The 15,612-nt window shown below is 39.9% G+C and overlaps 1 protein-coding gene across 3 annotated transcripts in view; it reads right to left on the bottom strand.

Annotated features, from left to right (window-relative positions):
- Positions 1–13,794: 13,794 nt before the first annotated feature.
- TRMT11 (tRNA methyltransferase 11 homolog) overlaps positions 13,795–15,612 on the bottom strand; it is a 59,769-nt gene continuing 57,951 nt past the window's right edge. For all 3 annotated transcript variants that reach the window (XM_058735181.1, XM_058735182.1, XM_058735179.1), the window contains one exon: positions 13,795–14,363. In XM_058735181.1, coding sequence (XP_058591164.1) covers positions 14,232–14,363 — 132 coding nt within the window. In that variant the 3' untranslated portion in view covers positions 13,795–14,231. The remainder of the gene's footprint in view (positions 14,364–15,612) is intronic.

The following is a 15,612-nucleotide window of genomic DNA, read 5'->3' as shown; positions in this document are numbered from 1 at the left end:
GCCTTGTCCTCGCCCCCAGCAGTGACTGGCCACATCCTGTAAGCAGGGCCAACCCAAAACCTCTGGATGCCCTGAGGTGCTGCTATCTGCACCTTGTCACAGATGCCCTGAGTGATGGAGCAAGAAGTGAATAGCCAACCTGTACTCCTATCTCCCTTGGCCTTTCTTGCCTAAAAGGAGAGGTGGGGTCACCGCATACACCCCCTCTGGCATTTCACTTCCCTTGGTGGACGGCTTAAGCTGGAGAGCCAGCGATAAGATAAAAGTAAAACAGAAACAGCAGATGTCGGGTTCTGGGGCAGAGCCTTATTTTTAGAGCCTGTAGGTAATAGCATAGCTAACCTTTAGGGGGAAATAATTCCTCAAATTTTTAAATTTGAGTTCTTGACCCAAGAAATTGAATAAAAATCCTGCAACCAGGTCTAGGTTGGGTCTACAGCATTCAGAAAGGAAGAAGAAAACAAAACCTGTTCAGAAGAGTAAGAGTTACAGTGCATTTGAAATAAATCCATAGGGTTTACATAATCTTTCTCTGGTTTTTGATGGTCATTTTACGATCATTTTTACTAGAATGCTCATGAGTGGAGGACTCATGAAAAGGCTACTGTCAGCACAAACCATTCCCACATACATTTCCATTGGCCATGATTTCTTTTTCCTTCCTTTCCTCCAGATAAATTTTCTGAACACTTTTAAGAGCTGTCTTTGGACATGACAATGTACAATTCCATGTCAATGGAGGCCTTTGTAGTTTTGTGAGAGGAGGATTTAATGCCACACAACCAGACACTATGATTAGGCACTGAGAACACCAAGAGGAATGGGCCAGAGGCCTTATTCTGGAGACACCTACAAGAGGCAAGAGCTACTGGCTACTGACAGTAGAGTAATGGTCAGAAATGCAGATCTCATCAGTCAGATGTGGATTCAAATACTACCTCTAACATTACTCACCACTAAACTGCTCAACTTGCTTATCTCTATGAATTTCCATTTCCTTATCTGTAAAGTGACTATAATTCCTAGGGCACAGAATGGTTATATAGATTAGGTAATATGTAAAAAGCATTTATCACAATGTCAGCCTATTAACTATTTAGTATATACTGTAATTATCATCAATAGTATAGTTCATCGAATCCCCTTATTCCCAGCCTCTGACTTCTACTCCCTAACTGCTTTTCCTACTATTTACAAGAGCTGTCATGGCCACATAATGCCTGGTCCAAAATATATTGAGAGGATATAGATAAGCACCTTGAACAATATGATATACTCTAGGCTTACACCACCTCGGGGATCTTTCTGGGTCCAGTCTTAGAAGTGAACAGGAACTTAGAAATCTAGTAACTAGGGGCACCTGGGTGACTCAGTCAGTTAAGCATCTGACTTCGGTTCAGGTAATGATCTCACAGTTCATGAGTTCGGCCCCATTTTGGCTCTGTGTTGACAGCTCAGAGCTTGGAGCCTGCTTCAGATTCTGTGTCTCCCTCTCTGCCCCTCTCCTGCTCATGCTCTCTCTCTCTCTCTCTCTCTCTCTCTCTCTCTCTCTCTCTCTCTCTCCCAAAAACAAACAAACATTAAAAACAAAAAATGAAATAAATCTAGTAACTAACCCAATTGGGAGTAGAGCTATTAACTGTCCCATCTTTGGACATCGACAGGGAGACAGACTAGTACGAATAGAGAGCAGAGGTGCGGGTTCAAAGAACTGACACATCCAGGAAAGTATACAAGACACAAGGCAGGCTCCTAGAGTCACAAATTCCAGCCAGCTCAGTCCTCTGCATTAGGCCTATCTTTTTGAAATATCACTGGGGTGATGGAACTGCCCAACTAAGCCACTCAATCCTTGCCCGCCCTGTAGCAAAGATGCTCTTGTAGAAACACTTTTGAAGACAACCAAGGCAATAATAAGGAGGTAATCTCTTAGGCCACTAGGTCTTGACCTAGGTTCCTTGAGTTCCACTGTTGTCAAAAACCTAAAACCACCTCACATACAGATGGTGTGTTTGACTGACTGATGGAAATGGTGTAAATGACATATGTGCTGTGTTTTTCCTGGAGACTAATTGCTACCTGGACAGAAGGATTTTAACTATTTTAATAATTACCAAACCTATTACAAAGCTCCTGGTGTCTGTGCATTTTAAGCAACTTGTTTAACCATGCTTGTTTGGTTCATCAGTCACTGTGATTCCTCTTAGAAACCGACAAAAAAGCCACCCATCCCTTCCTGTCAGTGGATTACTACAAACTTCTCCTCTGATAGAGAAACTAATAGGATCAGTGTCTCTACCCAGACATCCCAATATAATTCACTAAAACACACTCTTAAAAGTACCTGATTTTTCCCTGATACACGGAAAATAAGTAACTTCAAACACAACCTAAGACATAAGACTTCAATTCCCAGCATCCAAAAGTCAAGATGACCATAGACACCATTATTAGATAGTTACCTGTGGAGTAACCTTTATTTCTTGCCCCAGAAGACTGAAGAAGAGTGAAAAGGGAGAGAGGAGGCAGAAAAGGCTTGCCAATTTGGATACTCCACCTGGTTTCTTGGGGCTTTGCTTAAGCTACTTTATAAAGGAAAAACAATGCTCACAAGTTTATCATTTACTGAGTCTCTGCAAATTAATAATTGCCTCTTTAAACAGGAAAGGCCTAAAAAGGGCATAAGCTTAGGATTCCTTTGCTAAATTGCACCAGAGTTCACTGACTAGAGGACATTGGTCTCTTCCACATTACTACAGGGCTCTCTATCTGGCACCACACAAGACTCAGTGGGCCAACCCAAAATTCCTATCTGCACTAGACACAGCCTTTCCGGGGCTAGGTGTGGGCACACCCAAGTGAAAGCCTGCCTTATCTCTACTCCTTGCTTCCTATCTTCTGTGGATAAACAAGGGCTCCAGCCCCAGGCTATCAGGCCAGTTCCCCTTCACACTTGCGCATTTTACTGCACATGAAGTCTGCATTCCTTCCCAAAGTACAACTTCCTCTGAGGTAAATGGCAAACTCTGCCTCCAGGACGATGTGGACATTAATCTTGAAGTAACAATCCTACAGCAGTCTTGTATGCTCTCCCAACTCACACATTTTTCAAAGTAGCCTTGACCATATCTTTCCTTGATTGGAAACCACTCTAAGAACCAGAAAGGAATCAAGCAGCCCAAAAAATAAGCCTCAGATGACCCCAAAGGTGGCAGATCAGCAGCTACAAAAAGAGCCACATTCTTTGCTCAGTTATGCATCTAGGAGAGGCCACCCCTTCAGGGAGGTGATGGGAGAACTCAACAGAGGATTTGAAAACTGACAAGAAATAAATCCACCTTTTATCCTCCCCTGTTGGGCCCAGTACCCTGTTCACATACATCTCTTCATTGGAAGCTTTGAAATCAAATGAAAGAGTTTCTCAGGCAACAACCTGCATGATTCAAGTCCTTCCCCTGACAAACATGCCTGATGGGTTTAGCTTTAGGTTTTGGGCTTTCCTTCCCCTTTGGGCACAATTTTTCCAAATGCATTATACACATCATCGCAATGGATTCTCATTCTAAGGGAGATAGCTAAGGAAACATTACTATTATTATTTTTATGTTAACAGTGAGAAATAGACACAAATGAATTAAGAGCTGTCCTGATAGGACTGGGATAGTCCCTCTGACTCCTGGTCCTTTGTTCTTGTCATTACTCCACACGGGTGTTGCAATTATGGCTTCACATTTGGACCATCCTATGTTATCTGACATTGAGCTAAGTCATCTGTGGCAATGGTTGTCTTCAGGGCAGGGAGCTGGGCAGCTGAGGGACCCACTGAGAGGGAAAGCGGGGAGAGAAGGAAACTTTTCACTGGATATACCCTTTTGAACTGCTTTGAATCTTAAGCCATGTAAATTTATTGCCTATTCACAAAATTTAAATTAAAATTTTTAAAAAGGGCTGCAGAAATTTATAGAGGAAGCATGAAAAAAATGGCTGTAGAACTTTATAGGCAGAAACACAAACATTTAAAGAAAATGGCTAAGACATGAAAAGAAATAACATGCACTAAAGGAGAAAATTTTTCAATTCCTTTAAGATTGATTACATCCCCTCACCCTGCCTCCCCACCATTCCCAACCTTGTTAGTATGTCACCCAGAGAACAGTATATTGAAAGTGTACAGTCTTTTGGGGTTTTTTTAAGGTATCAGAGACGGAGACTCAGAATGAGTATGATTGTTTTTCATAATTTAACAAAAATTCCTTTAGCCAAAGACTATGTGTAGCTTTTCAGCCTAAGAAACACACCTGTATCATGTTTGTATCCAGGGTAGTGGGTATACATCAGGTATGCAGTAAACGTTGAAGGAGAGGAAAGCAAAGAATAACAAAGAGAGAGGGTCAGAGAGGAAAGAATGACAAACAAGGGCTACAGGCATCCCATCCTTCTTTCCCTCTCCTTCTCATTATTGGTGAATTCTTTTTAAGGTCATCGGAAGATGGTGACTTAAAAAAATGCTGGATGCTCTTAAAACTTCAAGGGCATGTTGAAAGGGAAGTGCAGGGGTTCTGAGCCACTTTCCTTCAGGGAACACTCTGTGTCTCAGAAGACGGAACAATGGACCTCACTGAAAAATTCTGAAATAAGCAACAGTGTTCAAATCATGAATCATTCTTTTTTTTAATTTATGACAGATTCTTTGAGGTTGATCAGTAAAATATCCTTTATGTATATTGCTAGGGATTTCAAAATCATGACACTTCAACAGCTCATTTGTCTTGTAGTAGAGAAGCAGCTCCTGGAGACGGGGCTTGTGTTTGTCCTTGGAAATAAGGACAAACATGAGTTGGCAGCCCACCATCCTTATTTTCGTCAGCTTGCTCTTCTGCAGGCCTATACCGTCAGCACTATGTGAGGAATGAAATCAATAAAAATCGTCTCCTTCATTGCAGAAGGCCAACTGGAGACTGTTTCTTGGCTCTGGAGCAAGTATCTGTCAGTCAGGGTCAGGAAGGTTTCTGCTGCATTTATCCAGGAAATCTCTTACACAGTGTAACTGGGAACCTAAGGCGGCTTTGAGATGAGGAAACTAAGGCTCCGGGGTAGTAATACTCAGGCAGCATAAAGCATATGGCTCATCCAACTCAGTCATTAACTGAGACCCAGAACCAAGAGAAAAAACAGACCCTAGAACAGTGGCAAAGCTATAAATCCCAGGACCTTATTCTCAAGGAAGTCAAGCACCTCAGCCACAGGGCACCATTTTGGAAGAAGCTAAAACTTCCTGAAGAGTCCTTGATGTCATCATCATAAGAGATCAAACATCATGGGGAGGGAGATCCTCCTATGATCAAGTCCAGACTCTGTAGCAAGGCACAGAAGTCTTATATGATCTGGCCCTCATTTTCTCTCCAGCTTCATTTCTTCTCTTCATCCAACACATTTAGCTGCAGGCATATGAATTACTTGAATTGTATCTAAATTGTGCTTTTTCAGATGCTAACCCCTCTGCCCGGAACCCCTCCCTCCCTCACCACTGGACTTCATCTGGCAACTTCTACTCCTTCCTCAGGAGTCTACTTAGATGCCATCCTCTCTCAGAAGTCTTCCTTTACCCAATCCTCTCCCAACTATATGTTTTAAATGTAGTTTTATAATTATTCAGGTATGGAAAGACCAACATAACAGAAGACAATTGCCACTAAAAAGTTTGTTCCTTGAAGTTCGCAAAAGTAGAGGGCATGCCTTGCGACGCATGACCACAAAGGGTTAGCTGGGAGACAGAGTGGGGCAAAGAGAAAATGTGGGCAAGAGCCTTTACTGGAGTTCCCATGGGAAAGGATGGGCAAGGCCGGGGAAGTAGGTTTGGGATTGACTAGTTTGAATCATTACAGTGGGCTCTGGGGTGTAGGGTCTGTCCCTAGTTGCCTGGTACCTGTGCCTGGAATTATTAGGACAGAGGAACAGTGGCCCAGAGTAGAATAGAAAGGAGGTGGTAGCCTTTGGACTGCTTAATTTGCATAGGAAAGGCACTCTTGCAGGCGTCCCTTTCTACCTCTAGGAATTGGCTGGTCCTAGGGGAGCAGCCTCTCCCGGGTCATCAAGGTCCCCCAAATCAAAATATCAGAAACACACAGCTAATACATACTACCACTGTTAGAAGTGGTTAAGTTCCTCTTATACTCATCCTAGGCTTACCCTCTGAAAAGACTGACCACTATTTTAACTAACTACTTACTACCTCTTTGTTAACCACCACCCCTGGCCCCTGGACTATAAGGTCACTGAGGACAGAGGCAGTGTCCTTCTCATTGTTGAGAAAGGCAATGAAGTACACAGAGATCAGTTTTACAGTATTCAAGGCCTGGCCCTTGGCTCTGACACAGTAGGTGAGATCACCTACTGCAGGGATGAGTCTCCTGGGCCACTTACCGCTGGTAGAAATGTCAGGTCGTCCCCCCAGAAGCCTTATTCATGACACATTACTTGCCCTTCATCTTTCATTAGGAACCCACTTAGCGTCATGAAAGGTCTTCTCTTTGGATTCAAAAAAGCCAGACTGAAGGCAAAATAAGTTCTGTTGTTTTCAGGTTCTTAATCTGTTTCTCCAAAACTACGTGAAAACAAGTTACCAAAGATAAAATAAAAAATAAATTTTTATTCATTTTAATTTATTTTGCTCCAAACGATAAGACTGTTTGTAGAATTAAATGTCAAGGGACTTTATGACATTTCCTGGCAGAATTTCTGCGTGAGGCTTTGAACCAGTTTATTCCAAATTAGTAGGAGCTTCAGAAAAGGCTTTTGGTGGGTCCACAGCTGGAAAGAGGTTTTGTCATGAACTCTGCCAAATGTATAAGGATATATAAAAAAGGGCAGGGGGAAATTAGGATTTTTGGCTCAACATTTTTTAATAAATGAAAAAACAAACAAAACTCCCGATTTAATTAAGATTTTCCCCATATTCTGGCCTACCCTGTAATTTTTATGTCACTGCCCAAAAGCTATTATGTAGTTACTTAAATAAGAGAAAGGAAGGGGAAGTATTTTTAATTTTAAGGGATAAGGAGAAGAGAGAAAAAACTCTGAGTTTTTCTTTTTCCACATCCTGAGTCCAAACAGTAGTTAGCCTGGGTATTTCTTTAGCAGGTTTTCATAGAGGCAACTAACAACAGCTTGTCAGCTTCTTTAAGGCCTAAATTTACCACATAATATGCTAACTTCTACAACAAATGGAGTACATCTACCCATCCAATTCGGGCAGAAGCACATCACCCCAAAGCCAGTACTGTTCTCTAAAGCTTCAAGTAACGCAACAGAGTAACTTCATCTCATTAGTATTTTGACTAGAAATTTTTTCGTAATAAACTTGGAATTGCCTGATTCAGTCTCATGAACATTGGATTGTGCCAATTCTTTTTGCTAAACACATATATCATGCAGAGGGAAGAAATACGACAGAATGAACTTCAGAGCTGTGCGGTGTATCTTAAGTGGTTATTTGTCCCATATAGGAGTCTTCTGCTCCTCACATATGCCATCACTGTCCAACTTTCGTTGTTCATATTTCACAGCCTGTTGTGCACTTCTCCAGGTCTGTTCAATCAGCTCCTCATATTCAGTATGTCTAAACCTAAAAGTATCCTATTTCTGCCATTTTCTATTCCAGTGCGTACCATGCCATCCACTGAGTCCCCCACTGGAACTCTGGACATCATCTGTTATTCCTCATCCCTGTACTCCAATCAATCACCAGGACCTGCTCATTTCACCTTCTAAATATTCTCCAATCAACCCTTCTACTGGTACTCAGTGATCTTTACATCTCTAACCTGGATGACTGCATCAACCTCCTGACTAGCATTGCAACTTCTAAGATTCTCTCTCTCCATTCCAAACCACTACCACTGAAGTGACAGTCAGACCAAGCCTGGTAATACCACCTTCTCACTGAAAATCCTGAGGTAATTCCCTGTCTTTCCTCAGTGTGGCGCAAGGGCAGGGAGAATACTGAAATCCTCCTGCTACACTTTCCAGCCTTACTTCGTTGGTTCCCAGTTCACACTTCACACTTCAGTGGCTCTGAATTATATGTAGCTCCCCCACATACCACACTCTTCCTATGCCTTGGCATCAGCCAATCACCAGCAGGCAAGCCTTACAACATATATAGCAGGAAAAGTAGAGTAACACATGCAATTTGTACAGGGAACAGCAGTTACCACTAAAATAAAATAGAAATTTTGTTGTTTTCTTTTTTTTAAACATTTTCTGAGATCTAGAAGAAAATGTAAAGAAAATTAAAGGTAATAAGAGTTGGAATTTTTATTTTCTTGCTTTGACCAGAAAGAGGAATCCTTTTGGACTAGATTGTCACAGCTCCCTCTTTGGTACTGGTTGTGAAAAACTTTCCCTGCCTGAAACTCAAGTTAGTAATTACCAGAGACAACTGGTTAAGACTTTGGTGTCTGACATAGGACAAAACACTGTACTATTCAGAGCTAACTTTGGAGCAATGTACTGAGCCTTTCTGAGAAGGCTTGGTCAAGGACTGCCAGAGAAAACATGGAACAAATATAGAGAAAATTTCCAAAGCTCAAAAATTCCAGAAGTCTCTGGATGGCAGGGAGCATGGTAAGTCTATCAAATACCTTGACTATCAGCCCATGGTTGAGTGGCTTTTGCAATAAAAGGTATACCACCATTGTCATACCAGATGGTCCAAAAAGCCAAACACTTGATACAGATTACTTTGAAGGGCTAAAGTGGTATGGCTGGAGTCAACTGATTGGACTGGAACAGCAACACCGTAACCTGAGAAAGTGTCAACAGCAGTGATGCACAACCAATAGCTTTCTCAGAGTGGGGCAAAGATCCGAAGTAATCAATCTGCCAGGAACATGCTGGACAATACCCCATGCAATGTGGCCTCCTAAACCGCAAGGCAACCAGGTCACTTTTGGCCAGGAGTCACAAGTCTGGCACCAAATGGTAGCTCTGCATCAGAAATACAGTCCTTCATTTTATGTCCCATCTATAATGGTGGATGTGTTTGAGACAATGACAGATCCAGACAACAGTGATAGCCATTTGGTTGGTGCCAGCTCAACCAATAGTTTTATTCTAGTTGGGTCTCATCAGAAAATGACCCATGTAGTTCTGTCAGCAGCCACAATCTGTTTCTACTATTTGTAGCTCCTAAGGAAGGTATCTTTAATCTATCAATCTCTAGTTTCCCAACTGACCAAACCAGAGGTCATTAGCAGTAGCCTAAGAGTCAATAAAAATATAACAAGGCTCAGCAAGGAGGGTAGTAACCGGAACTATGAGAACAGCTTTGTGTTCTGCCCACTGACCTGGCCAACCACATCCATTTCCATTTCTGCACATGTAGCACTGAGATAAGCAGCCTTAGCAGCCCACTGAAGACCACTGGGCTACAGCTGAGCCAATCCAATAGTGAAAGGGGTAGCAGGTGTTTGAAGGAATCTCCTAAATGCAACCTAAATTATGAATCAAAGATGACATTGGGCCAGCACCTTTGTCTCAGGCAGTGGTAGGAGAGAGAAAGTTTTCCCCAAATGTATAGCTGCCACTTTTTCACATAAATCCAAGATGCCACTGGGGCTAAGCCAGTTGCACTTCTGAAAATGCCAATTATCTGATGAGCTAGGCTTGTTGGGTTCTTCTCACCTTGGTGAGAGTCTCTTTCATCTGCTCCACAATGGAAACAGGAGGTTGATGGCTAAGGTGTTCAGTTTAGACAAAAGTATAGTAGTTTGCTAATAGTTTTTACAGAAGGGGGAGGGGCACAGGAAGTGGAGATACTATCTCTGTTTTTCAATCGTGCTCCCACATCCCCAGAGACAGTCAGTACCTCCTTAGATATATAGAGATGCAAGATACCTATGGAGAATTATCTCCCCATAAGTAGAAGTTGTAGAAAAATGAAACACACACACACACACACACACAAAAAAAAAAAAAAAAAAAAAAAAAAGGAGAGAGAGAGAGAGAAAGTTCTGATGTTTGTGCTGGCAGAACTCAGACTTGTGTGAGATCCTCCAGTCTGTTATTTATAAATAAATACATATTTAAGGAGCTTTCAGATTTCTAAAGCTCACCAATACTGGTTTTGACCATCTTGATCCACTTCACAAACTTACAACACATTAAATATTTGCACAGTCCATCAAAACCCAACTCAAGTACCATTTACAGTCTTCAATTCTTCACAAAATTTTCTTCACAACATTTTTTTTTTAATTTGACCAACTTCATACATAAGCCCAGTTAATCTTCACTGCTGAATATTAGACAAAATAGAGTTCTTCCAGGAAGGCTTGATTAAAGGAGAGATTTCAAAGTAACAGAGGTCAAAGCAGATTCCTTTTTTAGGCAATTCAGTTTGACATCACTGCAATATTATCTTCGTAGGAACATTCAAATTCTAGGAGAAAAATATACTGAGTATGTCCTAATATCGCAAGAAATAAGGCTAGCAGTTACGGAAAGTGAAGCTGGCTTATCTTAACATTCATCTGTTAAGCTCCATTTTGTTTCATGACCCAGGCTTCTTAAGAAACTGCCATGACAATTTAGCCTCCATTCCCCTAAGAGCCTGTCTTCAATGGCTCAGAAGAAAGGGATAAGAGCCAAATTCCAGGTTGGTCTCAGTTATGTCTAAACGTCAATTTGCTTATCCCACACAGTGAAACATATGAACATCCTGAGGCAGACCTCTGTTAAGGGAATAGGGTCAGGTTCCCTGGTAAGCTTTTTCACCCCAAAGGATAGACAGGAATGTGCTGTCTCTATGATTCTATGGCTAGATAGAATCACAGATATGTTTATCATTCCATTACAATTCTTTACACTCTAGACCTTATGTTCTCAAACCACTCTGTTTTAGAGAAGATCTCAATGTTTTAGTAAAGTACAAACATCATCAGTCTAGTGTTATTGTGTCCATGTGTATGTTCTGGATTAAGGCACTTTTTTTTGTTTGGATTACAAACCACATTACTTGATAAATATCTGAGAAAAATGGGAGTGGGTGAGTTGGAAATGAAAGTAAGACTTCACTTATTTTATGAATACAATCCTTCTAAGAAAAAAGATTCTTACAAGTGTTTAGTTTTCTAAATAACTTTATAATGGAGCAAAACCATGCTTTTGTAAAAGGAGCCAAGGTCCTTATTCTGGTATAATTTATTCCCTTTTGGTCAAACAGGAAAATCAACAATGAGGTCACCAATTTTCTCAGCAACACTCACCTCCATTTCCACCCCTATAGTCCATTAATGAATTTATTTATTTATGCCTTGCTTCATCAACAAAGAATTTTTTTCTTTTCCTAGAAGAACCATTAACATCAGCTTAGTTCCATTGTGCTTTTTTAGGGAGACTAAAATGGTGTAGAAAGATCATTTCCCCCAAAAAGTGCCACATCCAATTTCCAACACATAAACATCATGTTTAATCCCATATTTCTTTGGATTAGCAATACCTGATAACACTTCCCGCATAGGATGTCAGTTCTTCTAACTCAGAGCAACTGAGGTCTTTGATTCAAGAGCCAGATTTGCTTCTATTGGCATCTAGATAATATAACCTTAATATCTAATTTCCTGATGTTAAAAAAGTCAACCCCCTGCCCTGCTTCTTTAATTGAATTATAATAAGAGTATCTCAAAAGCTGTTTCTAAGTCTCAAACTTTTAAAGCAAATTTTTCATCCAGTAATACAAACATATTCACTATGATGCATCTGGTAATGTTAACTCATACTCGACTTTCCCTACCATACTTGAAATAAGGTTCTTTTTAGTTATAATCACTGTTTTTAAATATGAAGGGAATCTCAAATTTTAAGACAGTTTTCTCCATAAGAAAACAGTGGTAACACTGACTTACCTCCCAGAATTTCATAGAGTCTGAAATATTTTATTGCTCAATCTTTGTATTTAAAGAATTAGTCATATGGACGTTAGAGGCAAGCTGGCCAAAACCTGGGTCACAATGGGCAGGAAGTGGCTAAGAAATTTGTAGCAGATTTTAATTTTTTTTTTTTTTTTAATATGCTGGCCACTCTGGGTAGACAAAGACCATCTGCTCCACTATTTCCTCCCAGCTATCACAGGAAAAAAAAAAAAAAAAATCCCCACCAGAATGGAGAGGAAAGAGTTTACTTCTGATGAAACACCACCAAGGTACCCATCTGGATTTTATGGATATTTAATATATACCAGAAAAAAGTTACAGATTGTGCCATATTATAAACATTAAATAGACCAGCCGAGGGACCACCTAGGGTTCATACACAGATTACACTGCAAATTCATACTACAGGACTATCCAAAATGCAGGCACTTTTCTAGGTGACATTTATGCCGGTAAGTGCATAAGGAACACACATAAAGCAAAGAACTCCTGGAGACAATCTGATAGAACTTATGCAGAAAGGAACAAGATCCTGACGCCAGAAAATGAAGTCTCTTTTTTTGGCAGAATAAGAGGAGTTGGGACCTCTGCTCTAAAGTCAAAATTGGTTGAAATTTCCACTTCTGGGCACCAACTTTAAAATAACTACACACATTTAACACTCTGAGCCGAGTGACATTTCAAGAATAGGACACTGAACATGATGATAAATATGATGAAGAATTAAAGATTAGAAGACCTCCGTTAGTAGTAATAAGAAATAATTTGAAGTTTCTTTTTTTTTTTAATGTTGGATAATTTTTAAGGACAAAGTGACTAAAATTCATGTTGTAATTTTTCCAGAACTATTTGGGCTATTTTTTGTGATAAGCAAAAAACGGGGCAAGGCTACAATCTCATGTTCCAAATTTAGTCAGCTACCAAGTTGCAAACTCACCCTCCATATAACCTCAAAAAATTTTAAATAAGATGGTTTATAACAGAAATACTGAAAATAAATTATCCTTGAATACTTTTAGATTTTACCCAGTGTACCACAAATCACATCCAGAAACCCAAACAAAACAATCGCTGAAATGTTTGAGATCTGCTGCTGAGATTCAGGGTAGCGGGACAAGAAAAGGAGAGAGAACTACAAGAAAAGGAGAGAGAACTAAGTGGATGCCCCACCACCACCACCACCCCACCCCCACCCCCCCCCACCCCCGCTTGGGCAGCACTGGTCTTTTGGAGGTCCTAAGCCATGCAAATTCAAATGGGGAGTCCATAAAAGCCTGCAGTAATACTAAAGTAATAATAATAATAATAATAATAATAATAACAGCATAAATAAAAATAGGCTATGGTTAGAGGAGAGGATCAGTTTACTGCCACCCTGCTGAGGTACATTTGACCACCAAAAGCAGGAAAGCTATTAGCATCCTGAATTAATGGGTAGAGTGGTTTTCAAACAAGATATTTTCATGATGGACACACTGTAGACTCAGCAAAGTTTCTCCTTCAAGAAAAATATAGCTTCTATTTCAAAGAGCTCTGATTAGGCCTAATACCATTAGGGAACCATCAAGGATTTGTGTTGTTGTTACTGCTTTTAACTATTGGTTACTTTCTAAACCAAAAATTGTGGGTAGTTAACTTGACCAACAGTCAAGTTCTAGGAATGCAGGAGCAAGTCCAAGGTACAGACGAGCTTCAGATGTGGACAGGCCTCAAGGAGTTGGGGAGCTTTTCAGGTTGCCAGGTCTTAGCCTTTCCTCTCATCACCGTTATGCTATCATTACATACTAGTCTGGAACTTATAAATAAAAATTCATTTCCTTCATCACATCCCCCTTCCCCAAAAGCACCAAATACACCACCATTTTAGGGATCCTCAGTAAACTTTATTAGTGGCACTGTAAATCAATTACAATCAGAAACCAAATTAAACAAACCTACTAAACGAATAAATTCTCAACCATGGTTAACTGCTTGTAACATATCTGGCAAGTATCTGTTTAAAAAGTCAACAGTATCAGTTCCCCTTGCAAATTAATTAACAAAAATATAACTGTTTTCAATTTCCATAATACTTCAAAGTACAAATATAAATTAAATATGGTTCCAAAGACTACATACGACAAAACAGTCTATAAAACAAAGCTAATTGTAAAAGAATTGTTCAATTTACTTTGTAGCATTTCGTTATATAAAAGTATTTAAAACAGTATATGTTTTCTATATCATACATGGAAGTTCACATCCAGATGTCTTTTCTGTTAAATCCTTAGTCTTTTTCCATTGTCAAAATCTTCATTTTCACTCTTGGCTACATTTCTCTTCCTTGGCAATTCTTTTTGTTACGCCACTGAAATATTTCTCACGGAAGGAATTATGACCTTGGTATGGGAGAAAGTGATCACTTAACAGATGTGAATACTGGTCCCGGTTCTGGTTGGTTGGAAAATATAAAAAACAAAGATGTTTGAGTTATTTCTTTAGTTAGCTTGAAACCAAAGCAGCCATTTACTTTAAGCAAAATCCCGCTCTCTGGTGCATGTTTGTTTTTCTTTATTATCTGAATTAGAAATACACCACCATTCTATATCTGTATCCTGCTTGGGTATCCAACAGTGTTCTCAACTGCTTCACTTTGTGTGATCTGTACAACAACCCTCTGCACAAAGAGAGCAAATACTTTCACTGGGAAAACAGAGATCCAGGGAGGGCACAGAGAACAGCCCCAGGCAACACAAGTTCAGACAACCACATACATCTTCAGATCCACAGTTCAGCCGAAACTGAAATCACCCATGACAGTAAGAATCCTCACACATGGAAGCTTCCACTCCAGAGATACTTAACAGCAGTGATTTATGTAATGTCCTACAGATAGAGAAAACTATTTGGAGGCAAAACCATATTCAGTTCATGACGTAAACTATTTCTGGCAACTTTACCACAGTAGATGAAGATAAAAGTTAAACAAGCGATTTCCACACTCTCAGACTTCAGAGGCAGGTAAGGACTAGCGCTCAGACGGATGTTTGGACACTGGAAATAGAAATCTGGGTCGGAAGGTTATATTTCAGCTTAGAAAATTGAGGGCTAATTAATCTTCCCATTCAATTTCACTAGTCATCTCAAACTGTGAAAAAAAATCTAATTAGAAATAAAATCTCTCTTCCTATGTACTGTAAAATCAAATTCTATTGCATGTAAATTGATGTGATTTTGAGAACAGATATAAAGACATAATTCGAAAATATGAAGCCTAATTTTTTATCCTGGTTTCGGTATCAGAATGATATCTACAAATATATCTGGAATATAACAATCTTCATATATTTTTATATTTTTCCTTATTCCTGTATGAAATGAGTATCTTCATCCTCTTCTTCATACCTAATACTTAATAAAGCCTAGGTGTAGCCAAAATAAAATTATGTCGGCTGATTTGTTTATTCAGAAACTATTTTGTCAGAGAATTTCTTTTTAAATCACACAAAATCCAAACTATTAAACATGTCCAGATTTCCTGATTCATTAAAAAAAGGAAAAGAAAAAAGGCCTTCATTGTGGTCCCCTTCCGCCATTCTGTGCCGCAGCCTGCGGGGTTCCATTTCACGTATCCATTGGATTCTGAACGCACTCTGTTCCTAGGAATTTTGTCGGTTCATTTCTCTTGCTCTCTTTGCTG

The sequence above is a fragment of the Neofelis nebulosa genome, chromosome 6 (assembly GCF_028018385.1).
Source record: "Neofelis nebulosa isolate mNeoNeb1 chromosome 6, mNeoNeb1.pri, whole genome shotgun sequence".
Taxonomy (NCBI): domain Eukaryota; kingdom Metazoa; phylum Chordata; class Mammalia; order Carnivora; family Felidae; genus Neofelis; species Neofelis nebulosa.
The sequence above is the reverse complement of the archived record's forward strand: the minus strand, read 5'-3'. Positions and strand labels throughout refer to the sequence as shown.